Source organism: Tetranychus urticae, chromosome 1 (assembly GCF_039701765.1).
Source record: "Tetranychus urticae isolate SD_2017Ah chromosome 1, NJAU_TeUrti_SD_1.0, whole genome shotgun sequence".
NCBI classification, from domain to species: Eukaryota; Metazoa; Arthropoda; class Arachnida; order Trombidiformes; family Tetranychidae; genus Tetranychus; species Tetranychus urticae.
Genome location: NC_142958.1, coordinates 3,552,949 through 3,574,310, shown reverse-complemented (window position 1 = coordinate 3,574,310; position 21,362 = coordinate 3,552,949). Strand labels below are relative to the sequence as shown.

At 33.3% G+C, this 21,362-nt stretch overlaps 3 protein-coding genes across 4 annotated transcripts; 2 read left to right on the top strand and 1 right to left on the bottom strand.

Moving 5' to 3' along the window:
• The first annotated feature begins 352 nt into the window (after nt 1–352).
• pps (protein partner of snf) lies at nt 353–5,790 on the top strand. Of its 2 annotated transcripts, none has more exons than XM_089270107.1 (3): nt 353–4,487; nt 4,560–5,022; nt 5,144–5,790. In XM_089270107.1, exons 1-3 carry the CDS (start codon nt 573–575, stop codon nt 5,752–5,754), a joined length of 4,989 nt encoding a protein of 1,662 aa, XP_089126233.1. In that variant the 5' UTR covers nt 353–572; the 3' UTR covers nt 5,755–5,790. The 2 variants fall into 2 exon arrangements, with proteins under 2 accessions (XP_089126233.1, XP_089126234.1); XM_089270108.1 differs by having other exon boundaries at nt 371–4,487; nt 4,560–5,013.
• Nucleotides 5,791–6,465: 675 nt separating this feature from the next.
• Nucleotides 6,466–17,671, bottom strand: LOC107360825 (uncharacterized). Its single transcript, XM_015927560.3, has 8 exons — nt 17,441–17,671; nt 14,697–15,918; nt 9,964–11,533; nt 9,716–9,817; nt 9,345–9,600; nt 7,688–9,191; nt 7,290–7,570; nt 6,466–7,227 (listed from the first exon to the last, which is right to left on the bottom strand). Exons 2-8 carry the CDS (start codon nt 15,797–15,799, stop codon nt 6,800–6,802), a joined length of 5,244 nt encoding a protein of 1,747 aa, XP_015783046.1. The 5' UTR covers nt 15,800–15,918; nt 17,441–17,671; the 3' UTR covers nt 6,466–6,799.
• Nucleotides 17,672–20,423: 2,752 nt separating this feature from the next.
• LOC107364449 (uncharacterized) lies at nt 20,424–21,355 on the top strand. The gene is made up of 2 exons (XM_015931797.3): nt 20,424–20,600; nt 20,679–21,355. The coding sequence occupies exons 1-2, from the start codon at nt 20,468–20,470 to the stop codon at nt 21,239–21,241; spliced, it is 696 nt and encodes a 231-aa protein (XP_015787283.2). The 5' UTR covers nt 20,424–20,467; the 3' UTR covers nt 21,242–21,355.
• Nucleotides 21,356–21,362: the final 7 nt, after the last annotated feature.

The window sequence follows — 21,362 nt, the reverse complement described above, 5'->3', positions numbered from 1 at the left end:
ATTGACGCTTATAATGATTTTTTGATTAATCGATCCAATCAATCATTCATTAGTAGCAAATAATTATGAACTTATTAGAAACAACAGATAAATCGGACTAAATTGGCAAGATAGTAAACAAATTTTCATAATTTTGTCATTTTTATTTCTTGAAGGTTAAACTAAATTGAAAGGAAAAGTTTGGTAAAGAAGTTAATTTATTTTCATACTTTGCGCGATTTACGTAACGATACGAAAAGCAGTGAATTCCGTTCTTTAGCTGAGCCATAAGAGCCATCTACTGTTCTTTTCCTCAACATTCAACAGAAGCAGAACCGAAAAAATGTCCGCCAAAGAAAATGAGCTCTTTCTTTTTCTCTTTCTCTCTTTCTTTTCTTCTTTCTTTTTTCCTTTCTTATTTGATTTTCCTTTCATATTTTATCTGTCTATTTGTTGTTATAATGCCATCTCTTTTTTGTGAGATAGAACCGTGAATGTTTTTGTTTTTGTTTTAAATAATTATTTCTTAATTTAATTCTATTAATTATAATTATGAACTACAGAAGACAATTGTTTAGTTTGAGTTTATTTTAATGAAGCAAATGGCTACAATGGATCATAGGGCTTCTTCCACTGGTGGTCAATTGAACAACAGTCCATTTGATTTTACCAATGATGAAGTACATAAATTGGATGAAGTGTTGTCGAGTGATTCAGTGAAGCAAATTTTGTCAGATTCAAAGAGCTTTGAACATTTAGCAGCAACCATATTGGATAATCATGGGTCTGCCCACGGAACTGTCTCTGGTTCTAATTTATCATCATCTTCAACTGTTAATCCGTCAACCACCACTGTTGCTTCAGGACATGTTGCCACAGACCAAGATGGCCTGGACTTTGTTGATGCTTTGGATTCCTTGGTGAATCAATTAACTCGAGATCATCCACATCAAAATCAACCTGAGGTAGATTTACTCGGAGGTAATCTGGAAATTGGATCTTCCTCTGGTCCTCATTCTCATCTAGTATCTACAAATAACAATGGTCAATCAACTGGCCATTCGGTTGCTGCTATCCCTACATTTCACTTTATCGATACCATTCAACTTGATCATCCTTATGCTTGTCAACCTGTGCGTCAAAGAATTCCCCAAGTCAACAATGAGATTGTCACAACGGAACAACCACCATCAACTGCTCCAATTGCTCCTGTTGTTGCTCCTGTTGTTGAATCTGTTGTTGATTCTGTCCCAAGTTTACCCATCAGTAATCAGACTAGAGAAACAGAGCCTACTTTCTCTTACAATACTGCTAGTTCATCTTCTTTTTCTCCACCATCTACACCTCAAAGGAGATCTCAGAGACAAATCGAACGTATAGAGAAGTCAGTTTTGGAGAAGATAAAAGCAGAGAACGCTGAAATGTTGAAAAGGGAAAAGGAAGAAATGGAAGCAGCCAAATTACCTAAACCTGCAGAAAGCATAATAGCCCGTAAGCCGGACAATGATCTTCCTGAAGCAATTACTGTTAAAAAGGAAGATGTCGAAGATGATGACAAAGTTGAAGACGGTTTAATTATTGACTTCGATCAGCAAGAAAAGAAGAAAGTTCAAAGAAAGCGTGGATCGACTCCCGGAGTAGCAACTGGTCCAAAACGCAAAAAGAAGGCTCCAGAAAACACCGTTAAAGTGAAAACTGAAGAAACTATAAGTAAATTGGAAACTGCAAAAGAAAATGTTGAATCTAAAGAAATAACTAAAAGTACTGGTCAGAGATCCCAGAGACAGAGGAGGAAACCAAAAAGATGGGATGACGACGAGGTCGAGGTCGATTTCTCTGGTACTGCTTCAGAACTTGCTTCTGAATCAACACCATCATCTGCAAAGAAAATTTGTGTTCGTCAAGAGCCCGAAGTCAAAGATAAAACAGTGTCAAGTGACGAGGAGAACGAGGATGATGAAGACGAAGATGATCCAGATAAGCTATGGTGTACTTGTAGGCAACCGCATAATAATAGGTTTATGATTGAATGTGATGGATGTTCAGAATGGTTCCACGGAACATGTGTTGGAGTCACTCGAGCGAAAGGTACTATGTTTGAAAAGGAGGGCAAAAAGTGGTACTGCTCAAAATGTAGAACTGCGAAACCCGCTGAAGCTAAAACCCCAAAAGTTGTAGTGAAGCAAGAACCATCATTATCGCAGCCAATAAAATCTCCATCTGATACTTCATTGATGCTGGCTACTATTGAAACCACTCTACAGCCAACAACACCGACGCCGACGCCGACGCCGGCACCAGCATCTCTTTCTCCAGTTCCAACAGAGCCAACAGTCGCTACTACACCAGCACCAGTTTCTTCCACAGTGACTGAAGCACCAGCCAAATCCACTTCCCCGCCCACTAATCCTGTGAACATTCAAACAACCCCTAAAAAGCCTATTAAAGCAAAGAGTAGCGAAGGAAAAGAAATATTGAGTAAAAAAGTTGTAAAAAATGAAAATTTGATTTCTATTGGAGACGTTTTGAAACAGCGTAAACTCAAAGCTGCTGGAGGGAATATTTCTTCGATTGAGAAAAAAGAGAAAAAACGATTGAGAAAGTTAATTAAATCATCTAAAATGGAATTGACAAAGAAAATTACCAAAGTGGAAAAAACTAAACCTAAATCGAGTCCTGAACTAGCAAAAGATCAGGATAAAGAGAGTAACAAGGAAAAGGAGACAGATAAAAATAAAGAGAAAGAGAAGGACAGTAATAGATGGGAACCTATCAGTAAAGTCGTTCCTTTGATAAGGAAACAAGAAGATAAGAAGAAAAAACTAAAGATGAATCCAATTGACCCAAGTTTTAATGATCTTTTCAAAGCAGAACCTATCATGATGCCCAAAAAGTTAGGCCAATCTGCTCCATCAACACCCAACACACCGAGTTCATTAACGCCCAACTCTAAAAGGCCCTCGATTGGAGGGGAAAGTTACCGGAAAAAGTCATTATCATTAAGTGAACAAAATTGTGTCTCTTGTGGAAAAACAATTTCTAAAGGTGCCATCAAGGGTAAAGAGTTCAGCATTTACTGTACAGAAGCATGTTTGGAAAAACACGTTAAAGACTCACTTGATGTCATCAAACAATTTCGTGCTCACAGCTCAAATGCAAATGGCAATAAAGCTGAGAAACTTCGTGTAAATCTTGTGGAAAAGTCAACTGGTCGTCTCATTTCGGGAGCAAGTGCACCAACTGAAGACAAGGTCTTAGAATATGTTAAACTGAATCCTACGTTTGAAGTTTTGAAACCTAACCTTGTCCGTCGTCAAAGTAGTCAATCCAGCGATCATGAAAAGAAGAAAGATGCACCTAAAGCAACAACACCTCAAATTAAAGGATCTTTGACCAAGAAAAAAGAAGATGGCAATGCCAAACAAAAACCAAGTGAGATTACCGCCAAAACCGATTCTAGAAGGGATGATAATTCAGTCGAAACTATACGTCATAATGTCAAAAAGGTTTTGAAGGAAACTTTACAAACCAGGTGTCAAGAAGCTGACAATAAATTGCTCGGCGAAGATATTAAAAAAATAGCCTTCAAGATCGAAGAGGAACTTTTTAACCATTTTAACAAAGAAACTAGTAACAAGTACAAAACACGATATCGAAGTTTGGTTTTTAATTTGAAAGATCCTAAAAATCAAGGTCTATTTCGTAAAGTTTTGACCGGAAGTATAACACCCGATAGGCTGGTTCGCATGTCTCATGATGAGCTGGCCTCATCAGAATTGGCCAAATGGAGAGAAAGAGAGAATAAACACGCATTAGAAATGATCAAGAGAGAATCTGAAGCAATGATTCAACAAGTAATTGTGAAAAAAACCCATAAAGGAGAAGAAGTTATCGAAACTAAGGCATCAATTGAGACCATTGATCCAACCAAAGAAGAAGAAGTACCCAAAGCTGCAGAAGTGGTGTCAACAACAATAGTAACTCAGGAAACTCCTTCTAAAGAAAAAATCACTAGCAATGCTTTATCTGCTTTAGATCTACTGAGAGATAGCTCACTAGATAAACAAAAAGAAGAAGATACTACAGACAAACACGGGCAACACTTATTTGACGCTCATTGTAAAATATGTACAAAAAAAACCAAATCCGATCTTAGTTTGTCTCATTTAAAGTCTAAAAAACCAGTATCACCCCCAAGATCAGTAATCGAGAGTAAAACACCAAAACCGAAGAGAGTCAGAGTTGAATTTGAAGCACCAACTACAAGAATTATTGAAGAAGCTGTCAAAGCTTCTAAATCAACTAAACCTGTATCATTTTCAACTAATGAATCAAGTATTCACGAATCTAGTGAAGATCTTGTAGCTTCATCAACTGTCTCTCCACCGCCCGAAGCAAAAAGCAATTTAATTCCTTCTTGTTGGAAAGGTTTTATTTATATGGTTGATGTTGCCAAATTTTTTGCAACAGCTTATAGAATCAGCGGAATCTCCGACAATCGATTGAAGGTAAATACACAAAAACCATTTAATTATCATTTTGTTTCTAATTTTCTAAAAAATTGTTATTTTTTCATTTAGGATGTACCCGATTCCATTACTGTACGTGGGCGTATTGCTCCTGAGCAAGTATTGGATTATCTTAAGAAATTAAAGTCAACTCGTACAGATATAGCAGTTATACAATTTGAACCAGCCCATCATGAAGAGAGAACTCAGTACGAAAAATTTTTCGAATATTTAAACACAAGGAAAAGATATGGCGTTGTTGGAGCAGGGAAATCAATTAAAGACTTTTATATTCTTCCGTTGCCAAAAGATGCAGATCCTCCCGAAGTACTGTTACCTTTTGATGGACCCGGTATACCCTCTAATAGACCTAATCTTTTGTTAGGAATTCTAGTAAAAAATAGAAAACATCCTTCTAAATCTATTGTTAAAGAGAAAATTGCTAGTGAAAATAAAAAGATAACTGAAAGCGCCATTTCATTTAATAGAGAGCAACCTGATAGATCTTATACACCACCACCTCAAGGTAAGCCCGGTACGTTCGCAAATAAAAACATGGTGTAGTTTAGTCTTTGTAGCTGTCTTTTTTCACTTATTTTCCCTCTTTCTAATTTCCACTTTCTATTTTCAATCCCATTCTTTGTCAATTTGCACAGGCGCATTTCCAAAAGTTGAGGAAGCTACAAATGAAGAACCATATGATCCTGGTACAAGTTTAACACCTCCCCCGAGAGACGAACCGCAAGAAGAATCAGAGAAAAAAGTTGATGAAGATGAGCCTTACGACCCCGAAGAAAATGACATTCTCAACATTCCATCAACATCGGCGCCATCAACAACACCAGTAACAATACCATCAACAGCATTAGAAACAAGCATTGAACAAGCTGCAACAACAGCAAATCATCAAAAGATATCTCAATTACTGGAACAATTATCTAAAGCTTCAAATCCAATGGATATGGAGGATATTATTAAGGACACAATTTCAAAAGAGACCTCTGAAGATGAGAAAAAATTACTCCAAGATGCGTACAATAAAAAAATCGAGGACTATAATAGGCAATTAGAAGAACAAAGGAAAGCAGCCGAAGCAGCGTTTACTATTGCGTCTAAAACAATTGAGACTAATAAGAAAATTGACTCCATTCCTGGTCTTGATGGTAGTTATCCTACAGAGGAAGATGTTGCCAACAAAATTGTTCCTGCAATTAACAAAAATAATGATGAACATGATGTTCAGACTTTTCACTATCATTTTGAGTAATCGTTTACGATGATTAAAACAAATATTCATCATGCCTGTCTATTTATTTAAACATTATTATCGATTCTTTAGTTAAACCCTCAAGATCTGGTTATTTACACATCTTCAGGTCGCCTCTCGATTAAGAATAGGCCTTGAAACTAGCGAAGCAAGTCATTTTTTTTGCTATCTAGATTAGCTATTAATTAGTTTCTCGTTACTGCTTTGCTTAATTTTGCATCATTATAAACTAATCAGCTCACAAAGATTGGTTACAACTGGACTAACAAACAAAAAGTCATTTTCAATCATCAAAAATTTCAATCCAAAAAGATCAGAATCAGTGTAATACAATTTAATTTTCAGATCTAATGTTTAATGTTTTATTTTCAAATTTCTTAATAAGTTCATTATATTTCATGATCATTATTAAATAACTTCATTAATAACCATCTTTTTCTTTTCAGTTAAACAAATGTTTTCCTTTTAACTACAATTTTTCATTGTTACTTTATTTTCAGTTTGCTTTGTTTCATTTGAATACTTAATTGCTGTCACTAATGTCACTTTGATAATCGACTTCTACAATAAGTCATTGTTTCTGAACTACTTTAATTATAAATTGAATATTTTACGTCCGCCATTGGATGTTAAAGACGATAACTCGATAAGTCTGATTTAAAATAAAGTTATCAAATACAACGATTTTGAATAAAATGAATGAAGTCAAAATTGAAAAGATTTAGGCAAATTGATTTATTAGAAAGCAAATCGGGAACTTGATTACAAGCTTAAAAATCTTTAGAAATGGAATTTTCATGATTAAGTACAAAAACTTTAACAGAGAATTACAAACGATTTAATTGTGACTGATTTATTACTTTTTTATGAAAGTTTTCTTTTTTAATGAGCTAGTTTATCAACCATTCATAATAGAAGTGTATTAAAAATTTATTGATGACTTAGAGTATTTTTTGGGTATTTTTTGGTAACATGGAATTTTGTTTTTCTGAAATTATTTGTTCAGTCTGGAAATTTAATATTTCACTTTGTCTTCTTTCAGCTTTCAAATTGAGTTGTCTTTATTTTGACTTTGTGGGCCTAATCCACTTCCATCTGAATCTTCGTTTGCACTTGTGGCCACTTGAAGCCGAAGTAACATATCTGAAAGTGGATCTGAGATTGGCGATGAAATTGTTAGACCAGGATAAGGTTGAATATCATCGAGTTTTATTGGGTTGATATTAATTGTAGAGTTTTCTGAGCCATTCTCATCATTTGTTGTGACTGAGTCTTCAATTAATGACTGTTTCCAAGGATAAGTTTTAATTATCCAGCTTGTCGGGTCTTCAAATGGACTTCTTAAGCCATTCTTTTGTAGGCCTTCTCTTGCTGCTTGAATCAAATAAGGATGTATTGAATAGTTCCAAAGGTCATTAAACCAGGCTCGAGAAGATTCCAAGTCAATTGGACAAGTGATGAATAAACTTGGCCCTGCAAAAATAATTAAATTATTAGTATTTAATGTTTAAACTGGATTACATTTTGAAACTTACCCAAAGTTACGTCAGATGAATGATGAACTTCCAGAAAATGATTAATATGATTCCAAACTTTAGGTATCCAGTCTACAATAGTGATCATATTGGTTGGGATGGTTAAATCAATTGAACCCGCGTCAATCTCCGAAGTAACTAGTTTACGCTTTAAGTAACGAGAAAGGAAACCACGAACAGGTTCCATGTGATTGGCACATAACAGCCAACGGAAATTATGATTTAGTTGTAAATTTGGTGTACATGAATTACTTTGGCACATTGTTGCTATAATGAAAGGACTTTAAGAATAATAAAAAACAATTAGCATTGTGATTACTACATATTACTAAACTTTTACACACTAGCCATAAAGAGCTTCATCCATCTATAATTGCAGTTGAAAAAAATATACTCACAATTTATTTTTATGAAAAATGGTGTTACCGGTGAATAGATCATCAATTGATGTAACATGGTGTAAATTGTCAAGAATAATGACTGTTGGCAAATCTTTGCATGTTTCATCGGAAGATTCTAGTTGCTCTCCAAGAGTGGTTAAGTATGATTTGAGCTCATTCGCCGATTTATGATCAATATTGAATGTAGCGATAGATCCTGGAGGAATCATTTCACCCAAATTATCTCCATCCCCGGAATCATAACTTTCTTTACTCGTTCGATCACCTCGCTGAATTTTAACCACCAAATATTCAGCCAGCTTAGAGGCTAAATATGTTTTACCAGTTCCAGATGGACCATAAAGTATGAGTCTTTTATGGTCATGAAGAAGACTAACAAACCGTTGGATAATATTTTTAGGAATTAATGTTTCAAAAACGAAAGATTCTAAGAACGACCGACAACCCAGTTTAATTATTGATTCATTAACAATGTATCCGAATGGTAATAGCTCAGGTGATGATTCATTTCCAGATGAAGATGAGGATGAGGATCTTAAATTACGAAGTTGTCGCTCAGAGCCAACTTCATAAAAAGCTATCGATTCAAGGGAAAGACCTAAGTTACGATCCGAGTCAATTCTGTCAAGATAGTCTTGAACAGTTTTTCTGACCAAAGCATCAAGGATTCCCCATGTAGTTTCTGGTGAAACAATAACCGTTCCAATCAACAGTCCATTACCAGTTCCATTATTACCATTGGGAGTAAGGGAACCCAAAAGAAGTGATACTTTTCGTCCTCCCTCAAGCAAGGTATCGTCGAGGTCAGTCAATTGAATAGATGAGTTTTTGGAATGCTGATGAGCTTCACCGTTTGGAGATAAACCGTTTGTCCCATTCGCGCCTCCACTACCTGAGCCACTTAGGACTGAACTTTTTGAAGAAGCCAGTGATTTAGTTATTACCATCCTTTGTAATCTATCATTATCTTGTTTTAATGACATCATTTCAGCTCTCATTTTGTTAACCATTTCTTTAAAGTTGTCCAATTGATGAGCTGCTGTCAATGATTCTAATCTCAGATCAGTTAATGCCTTTTCTTTTTCTCTGAGTTGCTGTTTCAATCCATCAACCATTTCATCTTCCAATCTATCTGCTCCTGTTGGCAAATCTCTATATGATTTAAGTGTCATCATTGGTGAACTAGGAACTGAACAGGAATCCATAAGAGCACAACCATTCCTTCGGACAACATTACCACCCATTGATGACAATATCTCTGCATCAGATATTGATCCATGACACTTTGAGCCATTCTTTGATTTTCGAAAAGCTTTGGTCAATGAACTTCTCAACCAACCTTTGGAGCTTTGAACAGGAATAGATCCTTGAGAGTCAATCGTATCGGCTGAGTATTTGCGATCTTTTTTACGATTTTTGTTCCCAGATTGTTTAACATCGCGTTCAGGTGAACTGGAAACTGAATCTTTTGATCGATGACGAGGCAAGTTAGATTTGAGATCTATATAATCAACAACAAAAAATACAGAAAATAAATATATTTTAATTTATTAATTTATTCTTCAAGAGATTTAATTAGACTCTATGGGAGGCTGTCGAGAAAAAAAAGATTTGAAAATAAAGAAGTTCATTGATTTAACATGATCAATCTTACCATCAGAATTAACTGAAGCAAAAGTATGCCTTCTTATGAGAAGAGACTTGTTCTCTTTACTTTTTTTATCTCCTTTTTTAACAGGTGAGCTTTCGATTGAATCATTTGGGTCTCGTTTTTTATGACAAGTAATCTCATCAATCATGTTTCTTAAACGAGTCAGCTCAACATCCTTCCGTTCAGACATTGATGTCAATTGTTGAAGACGAGAATTCATTACTGATAAAGATTGTTCAAATGCAGTTACCATATGAGCCTGGTTAAGAAAATAAAATATTTGTTAGTAAAAACTACAAACTGTAATACTAATTTAATCATTGGATAAATAGCTAAATCTGGCTATCATCTTTGATTCTCAAATTGTTACTCACATTTGTGTTTAGCTGTGATGTAAGGGTAATAACCTTTTCATTTGCTTGCTCTAGATCACGCTTAAGTTTACGAACTTCCAAATTGTGTTTATCTTCAACTTGCTGTAAACAAAAATTGGAAAACAGATTAAATAATCATTTCATGTTTAAAGAGCTAATATAATCAAGAGAGTCTTCCTCATTAAAAGAAGATACAATAATTTTGATCAGTAATTACACTCTGTAACAAACTGTTAAGCGGCACTTACTGTGAACACTGTTGAATTTGAAACTAAAGATAGAGCAGAAGAGTAGAGATCACTGTCTTTATCCATTGTTTTTCTGGTTAAATCACTTCCAAGGCTTGGACTAGCTAAAATTGATCCATTTGAAGCCCTAAGTCTACTTCGGTTGGGGGTCATTGGCAAACGACTAGGAGTTGATGAATGATCACCTTGATTTGAATTTAGTTTGGAAGTAACTGAACTGGGTCGACGTGAGTGACCCAAACCATCACCATTTGTACCATGTAATCTACTACCAGGAACACCGTTTCCTTGAAAACCTTTCCCATTATCATTTAAACTTTCCATGCTTTCTGCCTCTGTAAGAGCGTTACGTTGAAGTCCAAATCCATTTCGTTGTAACCATGGACTCAATATTTGACCGTAACCACTTGAGTCTCGAGATAACCAATCAGATGACATTTCAGAAGAGCTGTAAGGCAAACTTGAGGGACCTGAATTACCTCCATTAGTGTTTCCAGTTGTTCGAGAATTACTCTGGTTACCTCGGATACGAACTGGAGATGTTAAATAAGAGTATTTGTTGTTGTAATAATTTGATGCCGATGAAGAGGATCGCTTTGACATCATATATTCTGTGTCAGAGTAAACTCCATCCGAGTAAGAGTACGGTGATGATGATCCCGTTGTTTGGCTAACACCCTTACCGGTCCCTTTTAATCTACCAGACCCAGCATATGATTTAGAATGATTAGGTATTCTTCCTGTTGTTGCTGAAGTCGCTCTAATAACAGCAATTGCCTTACTATCTGAATTATTAGGGTGATAAGGAGACCCAATTGTACTCGATCCACTCAAACCATTTCCAATAAAACCCAATGAAGTGCATCCTTTGCTTCCAGTATATTTCAGGTGTCTAAGTGAATCATTGGACATTGAAAAATCTGAAGACATTTTGTTACCAGACGATGATCCTCCAGATGAACCCATTGCCCCTTTACCTGGTTGAATATTTGTTTGATTGGAAGAAGCTGAAATGGTATTCGGCTTCATGACAATATGCTGCTCATGAATATACTTTTTCCAGACCGGTAATGAACTGGGAATTGAATGTTTACTGTTGTGGTGAATAGAGTCAACTGATCGACCAGACAATGCCGATGATTCTGTTTGTATTGAAGAATCGGCTTTTTTAACATTAGACGATTTCCTTGGTGATCTAATCACTGGACAATGAGTTGGTGTTGCCGGTGGTGCCGGTGAACATGTTGGATTAGTTGATCGATTTAAATCATTAGACATTGAATGATTAGAATTACCATTACGGTAATGCTTAGAGGATTTATGTGGAGTTTGTTGATGGGCTTTTTGATTGTATTGTTGTTGGTTATTGGAAATGTATTGGTGTTGATTAGATGCTGATGTTTGAAATTGATGATTGACACTTAATTTAGCATTTGAGTCAGAAGAAGTTTTAATCAATTGATGATTCAAGATTCCTGGGATGTCACCATAAGTCGATGAACTCATAGACGAGCTTGTTGTTGTAGCTGTTGTTGCACTTTCCGATGACAATGAGGATGTATCATCAAAACTGTAAGCACATTCAGATAAATATTAATCACTACAATTGTCATTTTCAAAATAAATCAAATGATCACTCAAATTAAACCAAATAAGTTTACATTATTAATTATTAAACAATCGGTGTATCAAAATAAATTGTTTACTTCACATTAAAAATGAGACTGTTGATGTTTTCCGTTGTTATGGTTTCTCTAATGGCTATGCTTTCTATGTTATATCAGCCTTTACGAGTTTGTCCACATTTAATCAATATTATTAATAAATAAAGTCACTATTTAACTTCACAATTGGTAGATTGATTGGGAGACACTTTAATGGTAATTAAACACAATTAAGATGAAAAGAGAGACAAGGAAAAGCAATCAAAGTAAACACAAAAGTCTAAGTAAAGCATATTGCGATTTCAAGTGACAACCCAAAGATGCATTTTTATAAATCACATTTGCTTCAGCCTTTTCTCTTCTTCTTTCTTTTCCTCCTCATCTTCTTTCTTTCTCCCTCACTTTCCCTTTCTCTTCAACTCCCAGCTCTTTTTTATCTTCTCTTTCCACTGTTCTCTATCATTCCCAATCTACTTTTTTTCCTCATCTTCTTTCCCTCCTGGAAGGACTTTATTGTTATTCAATTGAAGCAGAGCAAAATGAAGAGGATAAAGCCAACGGAATTGTAGCATCGATATCGATCCAATGTTTATAATCTTCCTCATCTTCATCCTCTCCTTGCTCCTTGCTTCTTGTTGCACCCATTAAGTCCTCCCTTGGCCCATAAAATGGACTAAATCAACAGCTCAACATTACTGTTTCAATATAACTGTTGAATATTTTAGCTTCAAACTACCAAAAAGGCATTTATTTTAGCTTGACAATTGGATGAGGAAAATATAAAAATACAAAAAGACAGCTAATGTCATTATAAATTCACTCGATTATCATAAGGAAAGTTAGCTTGATAAAAATATTCAATATCGCGGTAAGGTCAATGTAATTGGAATTGCTTTTCAAATGATAAAATTTCAAGACTTAAAAGCTGAATATTTTGATTTTCATTTGAAACTAAATTTTCTTGGCTTCATATTCAATTGATCTGTTTATTGATTGGTGGTTGAAAATTGCTAGGATTGATCAGTGAAAGACTGAACTGATGAAAAATGGTTTGTAATTTTGTTTCATTTTTCTTGCTCAGTCAGGATTAAAAAAGCTGGTTTAATCGTCTTAATGCTGCAATCTTGAGTCTTAATCTCAATTATTAAGCATCTTTTAACATTGTTTGGGCTTTAAATTGGCTCATTAATGTTGATAGTTACCATTAAAAAGCCGCACATCCAACAACAATTGAAGATTTATCCATTTTTTAATCAAACTAAAGGTTAATCTAATTATCTCCAACATTTGATATTTACGAGTTCAACTCAACTGACCAACTCAACTGGCTATTTCCAGCTTTCAGTTACATTGAACTTTCATTGGTTATCCAATTAAATTAATAAATTGGTTTAGATTCTGAGTTGAACATTTATCTTAATGAAAGTTGTGATCAAAATAAAAGCCAACTCTTGCAATATTTATACTTGCAGTTGATGCTTAATTTGAATATAAATTTAGTTTTGAATTTACAATTCAATGTGAGCAGTTTTTTCAATTATGTTGGTATTCATCAATTTTTCAATTAAAATTTTCACAATCTCTTTTCATGACAAAGTCTCAACTGAGTATCAAACAAAAGCATAAAAGATTGGTTTAAATGAAAATTTATAACAATGAGATCAACAATTATCTCATTGTAAGCTCAAGTGATTGAATATTTAAAGCTAATTATTCTGAATTGTTCAGGAAAAAATTAATTTTCAATGAACAAGAATGTTTCTAAGAGTTTACTCAATACTGGAGTTATATTTGATTGCATGACCATCTATCATTAGCGTGAAAATCAATTTGGTTGCTTATTGAATATAAGAATATCAAATTGGTAGCAATTGAGAAGGTAAATGAAACTAAAATCAAAAGGATAAAACAATTAACTTTCATTCGTTGAGCTTAAGCACTGAACCATTCAATGAAATATTTTCCGATTTGATTGTAACTAAAGCTGGACTGAACATTGGCCAAGATAATGGAAATGGATTGAACTGGACAAATTTGGACAAGACCATTGAAAGTGATAATATCTTGGGAACATTATATAACAATGAATAACATTTGTAATGAGTTAGTTTGCTATTAACCGGGAATTTGAAGATTTAATGAACAAAGGTTCATTGTAATGAATCTTTTTTGCCTTGATGATAAACAGTGAAACAAAATATGAAAGGTAAACATAGATGTTACATATAAATGACAATGTTGAATGAAAAAATAGGTAGCATAGGTTCAGCAAAGCATGATAAAAAATGGTAATTTAGATGAAAAAAAGTTGAGTTTACTTTGTTCATCATTCTGTTTCCATGAACATCATAACTTTTAACGTAATCATCTTTTCCTTTCTGGTATAAATTTTTTCTTTCTTCAGTCTTTTACTCCTTTTTTTTCCTTTTCTTAGTCTTCATCATCCCTTGATAAATCATTTTCAACATCATTCTTTGCCTAGTTATCAAGAATCAAGAAAACTGTACGACGAAGATGCTCAGAAATGTATTCTTCATCATTAAGTGTAATCATCAAAAATTCTGAACACGCAATTATCTTCAATGTCACTGTTCAAGTTATACAATATCACAATATACACATTCATTAAACTTTCATCAATGTAACAAAATACAAAGATTGTTAGGGGGACAAAGAAAACGTTCAACCCATTGAAATTATCTTTCACAACAATTGAAGGCAAGATTGACATTTAACAAGCAAACGGAAGAGTTAGCCATTGAAACTATTAGTAATAATAATACACATAAATTACAATCATTTAATCAATAGTTCAATAAACATTTGAACAAAAAGTATCTAAAAGAGATGAAATTTAATTCGTAATAGTGCCGCCATCTATTATAATGCAATAAATATTGAAATTTTAATCAAATTCAAATGAAGCAAACATTTGCAAATGTAAATATTGAATGCTTTTGTAAACTCATTTAGTTTTTAATTTTCCCTGTAATTTTAATTTACAACTAATGTTATTAAGGTTTTATCTTGATTTTTTTCATTTAATTGAATTGTTTTAAGTGTACTCACCTATCTTCAATTGAATTTGCATTTTCAATGATATAATTGCTATTATCACATCTTCGTCTGCATTTTCTAGGTGAACCACCAGATGATCGTCTGTAACAAGGTGATCTAGATGAAGAATCTTCTCGTGAACGATGATGATTACCAATTGATGATGACCTGGAAGATAAACGACAGCCTGCTCGACCACAATCTGACCGGACTCGGTTTCGTTTATCGGTACAATTTGGTTGTGTACAATAGAAATCGTTTAACCCATAGTTACCAGTTTCATGGATTTTCAATGGACCCAAAGGTTTAACTCCAAAGGAAACATTACATTTATCTTCACAATTTTCATTGCCATCTTCATTGCTACAGTTTACATTGACATTGTCCTCATCACTTTTAACACAATCATTATTACAATCAAGATTAACTCTTTTATCGGAATCATTCAGAATCTCATTAGAATCTGTGTTTACATTATCACTTCGTTTTGACTGTAAAATGGGTGAAACCTTGGCAATACTTGGTTGATGTAAATTGTTGGAGGTTGAAGGTGATGTTGGTGGTTGCCCATTCATTTTAACTGTTGATTTCAATTCATTTGATGGTTTGGTTGGTGAAGAGGTTGATGTACCTTTAACGGTTGCTGTTGGTTTAACAGTCGAACCAGAATCACTTTGATCTTTACTCATTTTCAAGTTAAAATTGACAATTGGTTTGGTTTTATTTTTAACACGAGGTAAACAGTTATTACCTGTTCCATGAACAGTCTTGGATAAACTGGAAACAACATGTCCGGCTCCAGAATGAGATGATAAACATGAAGATATTTTTGCCTCCCTTTCATCCTTTTCTTGTTTCATTCCTCTTTTCACTCTATACTTTATCGAAGGCGCAGGTATACCTGAGATGAGTTTCAACCGAGAACATTTTTCCTTTTCTTTTTCTTCTTCTTCTTCTTCATCATGATGATGATGATAAAGTTTCCATGGTGATGATATGTGAGGTTCGGGTTGAATGGTTTGGCAATGAGGAGTTGATAACAATAATAATGATGAAGATGATGAGTTTGATATCGTATAAGTTGTTGCTTTCACTTTCACACCGTTTGTTGTCATTATTATTACAATCTTATAGCAAATCCAATGCAATGAAATATCTGATTTGCCATCAATTTGCCCAATAATCAGCCTAAATTAACATCTCAATCCCAGGTTTAGTCTTCAATGGATCAAATCTGTAGAGTTAAAATTAGACTTGCGATTAATCCTTCAAATGCTTTGATGTCTTTTGAATTTGTTTTCATAAACATTTTTTGCTATTTCAATCATTTGAGAAAATTTGATTTATCAAAAAAATTGATCAAAACTGAAGAGTGATTTTTTAGCTTTTCATTTTACTGAATAATCAAGTGCAAGTCAAATGGTTAAATTTAATTTCTCAAAAATAATTCAATTGTTTTCACTTGCTTTAACATCAATCAGATTAAAGTCCAACTGTTAGCCAAGAAACAAAAAAATCAATAACATTATAAAGTGGGATTGATGAGCAAATACTGGGAAGGCGCAGAACTCAAGTAAACATTGGATAAACGTGATTTAATAGGTAAAATGAGATGATATTAAGAAACAGGATTTCCCTTTTATCTTCCTGAGCAGCTTATCTCAGAACTTTTCCTGATCGATATTTCCCTTTTCTTGGTTATTCACTGGAAACTTGAACTTGATGAAAGCAAATAATAACAAACAAACAACATTTACCTGTAATAACAGTTAAAGGTTAGGAAAAGAGGAAAATATGTTTCTGTAACCTTTAATAGATTAACCATGTTTAATTCAATGAAAAATTCATGATTCAATATTAATTTAATGGAAAAGCAAAAAACGAAAACATTTATCTGGTCAAAAAAATCAACATGAAAATGATTAGAAAAGGTTAAGAAGTGAATTTGAAATCATGTTTCAAATCTTTGGAATCTTTTTAAATGTTGAATATTTTCAATGAAAACTCTGTAACAAGTCATGGGAAAGGCTGATAATTTTGATAAGTGAAAAGATTTCAAGTGAAAGTGAAATGTTGCCTGAAATTATTTGATCAAAGATTCGTGAATCAATCTGAATAAGATTTTCTGGATTCTATCAGAAAATGAAAGTTGAAAGTTAAAGGAAAAGATTGAAAATCGATATTTGAAAAGTTCATTGATGGTCAGAAGCTTCTTGATTCTTGAATGAGCTAAATTATCTTTTAAAGTGCCATAAGTAATGATCAATAATTGAATCCTAATTTTGACGGATAATTTGTTTCGATTTTCATTTACTTGATGAAACCAATTGAATTGGCCTGAACACAAGAAACAACACTTTTGATAATCACTTTTCACCCAATCATTGATGAAACTGTGATGATTCAATTATCGAAGATTTACGCAAAAAAAGTTATCAGATTATTCAATGTTTACCCAATTTTGTCAGATATTACTTTGAGTTTTGCTAGGAATCAGTTCAAATGATTATCGGTATTTACCTGAGGGAAGATTCAGTATAAATAAGTGATGGAAACAAAAGAGAAGCAAATAAATTCTCAACCTTTTCATGATTAAATTTACAGAACCACTCAACAAGATTATGCTCAAGGCTTGAACATGATTTTGTTCAATTGTAAATATGATATATGATATTGAGACAATCAAAGGCGCAAGTTTACAATTAGTTTGAATCAGCAATGAAAAGACAAGCAAAGAGATGAAAGATGAAACTCACCATTTTTTGGTTTCGGAGTTGGAATGCAATTCCTATTCATTATTGACACAAATGATTGTTGACATTTTCATGTTAACAGTTGAAGTTGACAGTTAATGTTGACTGTTAAGGTTGACAGTTGAAGGTTCATAATTTAAATGTTATTTACGGGCAAAGAACATGTTTCCCTATTAAAAGTTGACAGAAAACCCAAAAAGGCCAAAACTGTGTTGGGAGTGAAAAGGCATTGTTGGAGTTTAGGTAAGGATTGACTCAACTCCTGATCCAAGGTTACTTTACCCGCCCAGGTAGAGAGAGAGAGAGTAACTAAAGAAACCAGGTAAACCAGTTAATTAAAATAATATTGATAGGAATGATGAAAATAGTGATCGATACAGGAAAAAGCTTAATGCCTGTTTCCCATTCAATTTTACATTAAACATTGACTCATGGTTTTAAAGACAGCTTTTCAGTTTGCCCAAAATTTTGTTGTTGTTGATGTGGAAAGGTAACTGGTTTACCTGTGTAATTATTATCGGACTAAAGATGAGCCCATTTAGGTTTTAATGTATTTATCAAGGTTACAATTCAAAGGTTACCCGGTTGGATGAACAAGCAAATTTCATTTTCGTGGTAAATGGATTTAAGGTTTTCGGTTGCACCAATTTAACCATTATATCAACCTTTCTCAGTCAAATAATTCACTAATTTTTATATCAACTTATTAGTAGTTAATAGCTAGTTAACTGTTGAAAGCTTTCAAGTTTGCATACTAAATGTTAATACTGAATATTTGTGAATACACAAAATAAATTTGGATTACAGCTTGAAATTAAAAAAGCGTTTTATGAATCGTTTTTTGTATACAAATTTTGTACAAAATTTAATAGCTAAACATTTTTTGCTTAGAATAGCTTTTATCTTCTTAAAAAAGGAGACTTTCACTGACCAAAGATCATTTTTCGAGAATCTTTTTCATAATTATAAGCTTTTGAGTGTTTTTGTGATTGATATTCATCATTTCAAAATGAAAATCTCATTTAAAGCGATGAATTAGCTTTGATTATCTTCATTTTACAGTATAACAAGTGAATGTTTCAGCTACTAAATTGTTTGCTGCTCTTCGAGAGATTGAGGTTTTACAAATTTCTTGCTATAAAACTGGTTGATCATTGATCAGCATTTGATGCAAATAAATCAGTGCAAGTTTTTTGGGTAAAATGTATCTTCAACAATCAGTCTTCAAGTTAGATGTAAAGTGATCCTTTTATCGATTAAAATTGATTTCTGTTTGTGTTCCTTGAGGTTGAATGATTTTGAAATGAACAACTTTGAAATGGAATGCGTAAAAAAATTGAAAATGTTACACAAAAAGCCACAGGCTTGAACGATAACCTTATTGAGATGTACTTCTGAAAATTGGCCTTCAGGTTATAACAGAGGAAACAGTAATTTTGAACTAATTTTTAGACTTAGTTTTTTCATCAGCTTTTCATCGATATTTTGTTTGTTGCATTTCTCAAATCGATTTGACTATTTTGTTCAGCAATCCAGGGATTGGAATTGTATTAGAAACTGATTTACAATTCAATTCTCATATGCAATAAAATATTTTATCACATTCCCATATCAATTGAAGTAATATTTTCTTTCCAATATTTTTTCCTCGGAATTATATTGAGCTTCATATTTTCACGCTTTTCAATTTACATTTCATTGATAATGCATTTTATTGTACATTTTGCTGTAAATTTATACTGTAAATTTGATTATAATAATACATTAAGAACAAATTTAGAGTTTGGTTCAATGTACCAAAAAAGGCTGAAAAGCCAGTTAACCATTAATAACCAGTTAAATTGTGATCAGCCAACTCCATAGGGTTTAATTTGATTCATCCATTTCTGATTACACCTGAAATGATTTGTTTACTTGCTGAGTTAATCTCATTTTTACACCTTCATAAACTACATTATATGAATATGAAAACCCAATGGACACCGAGTTTTGAGGATGAAAATTTCAAGATTCACTTTTTATGTATTGGACCATTAATCACGTCAAAATGGCCATTAATTATCTTCCCTTTTCACAATTATTACGTTTTCTTAATATATTTCTTATTGAATTATTGTATTAAACCAAGTTTGCCATCTTAATTGAAGATGAACCCAAAAGGCAAATGAATAAGGCTTTCATTAATATATTTTCCCATTGTTAGATGAAATAACAATGCTTATAATAATATAATAATGTTAACAAAAACAATCTCAAACCATGCAAATGTTGGTGCAAGTTATTTTCATACAGAAAAGGTTCATTGACTTGAAAGGTTAATTTCAACTGAACATGTTCTGATGTTCACATTCTGATGAATTAATGTTCACCATTTACTTCACAAATGGTAAAATATATTTTGCACTTTTTTCGAGGTAAATTTGGTGAATTAGAATCATTTTGGATGCTCTATTCCGCTGTCAAAGGATGAACTATTCAGTCAACTGTCAACTTTGAAATGAACATGTTGTATTCATGACAACCTTTTTTGAAATATTAATAATTGGATAAAAGTAATGATTGAATATCATGGGTTAGAAACTGACACTTGCAAAAGTATTTGTGATAATTTGTTTTCAAGAAGATCTCATTTTGATCGTTCAAGAATTGAAATACTGATCAGAAAATTCAAGAAAAGGCAAAAATGGGTATTTAATAGCTGATTAGTAAATGGACGTTTGAATTGAACTTAAACACATTGATAAGTCAAACGGTTGCTCTTTTTGTTTTGATTTACATTTTCAAATTTTGATTCAATCATATGATCTTGGTTTTTGTCAGCAAATTTGATATTTAGTCCTGGTTTTACTGGTTAAATGAGTAGTCATTGCGTTGATTGTCAACCAATCACTAATCAATTAAATTTGCTGTAATTTTCCACACTTTTTTTACAAGTTGTCTTCTGGTTTATAAAGTCAAAAACCATTTGATCAGTTGCTCATTGACTTTGTGTTTTTGCAACCATCAAAATTCAATCAACAGTTTTTAATCATGAATTCATTTTCAATCTCATTGATTTTTTTAACCCTCTCAACCTGTTCAGTTGATTTCGCTTTTTCAAAATGCCACCTCAAGGAATTAGACTTTTGCCAAGCTTCGGTTGTTATGCTTCTCCAAAATCAAGGTAAGACTTTAAAATAGTTCAAATCCCAATTCTCGATCCTTTTGTTCACAAATTAACCTTAACCATTGATCTTTCCAGAAACACCAAAAACAGAGGCAGACATTGACCATTATTGTGAAGTGTTAAACAATGCACAAGAATGTGTAGCTAATTTCACTAGCAAATGTGCAACTTCATTACAACAAGAATTGATTGAATTTTTCGGGTCTGGAGGTATAAACACTGTCAAGGAGTTTTGTACAAGAGGCAGTCAGCTTCGAAACAACTACATTGCTAATATTGATTGTTTAGCCGAGGCTAGGCGAGAAGCCAATTCCTGCCTTAAAGATTTACAAGTGGCCATTGAAGAAGTGGTTTCGGTCGATCAACAAAATCGATTGTCAGTTGGTTGCTGTGCTTTCAATCGTTTCCAAAATTGTACCTTTTCAATTGTTAAAAGTCGCTGTGGTTCACAAGTTGTTGATTTAGGACGAAAAGTAATGACAATTGTAACATCAAGGATTCCTGAAGCCATTTGCACCTCTTTTGATGCTAAAAGTGATCTTTGTGTCAATATTTTACCCAAAACTGGTCAAGTGCCTCGTGGAAACAAATCACCGAGCTTGATTGCTAAAATCTTTGCCACTTTTCTCGGTAATTAATTGTCAATGAATCTATTGAATCCTTGTTAATGTACCAATAATTAGTTGATTGAATCACTCCAGATATTTATTGTTGATTTCATGTTTTATTAAAACCCAGTTACTACCAGAGAATTAGATT

Bases quoted from the DNA above. Each gene is read 5' to 3' on its own strand.
- LOC107364449 (XM_015931797.3), top strand. From the start codon at position 20,468: ATGAATTCATTTTCAATCTCATTGATTTTTTTAACCCTCTCAACCTGT. The intron at 20,601-20,678 runs GTAAGACTTTAA...TGATCTTTCCAG, and splicing joins TATGCTTCTCCAAAATCAAG to AAACACCAAAAACAGAGGCA.
- pps (XM_089270107.1), top strand. From the start codon at position 573: ATGAAGCAAATGGCTACAATGGATCATAGGGCTTCTTCCACTGGTGGT. The intron at 4,488-4,559 runs GTAAATACACAA...TTTTTCATTTAG, and splicing joins TCTCCGACAATCGATTGAAG to GATGTACCCGATTCCATTAC. The intron at 5,023-5,143 runs GTACGTTCGCAA...CAATTTGCACAG, and splicing joins ACCACCTCAAGGTAAGCCCG to GCGCATTTCCAAAAGTTGAG.
- LOC107360825 (XM_015927560.3), bottom strand. From the start codon at position 15,799: ATGACAACAAACGGTGTGAAAGTGAAAGCAACAACTTATACGATATCA. The intron at 11,534-14,696 runs GTGAGTACACTT...ATGTGCTTACAG, and splicing joins GCAAATTCAATTGAAGATAG to TTTTGATGATACATCCTCAT. The intron at 9,601-9,715 runs GTGAGTAACAAT...TTTCTTAACCAG, and splicing joins CATCACAGCTAAACACAAAT to GCTCATATGGTAACTGCATT.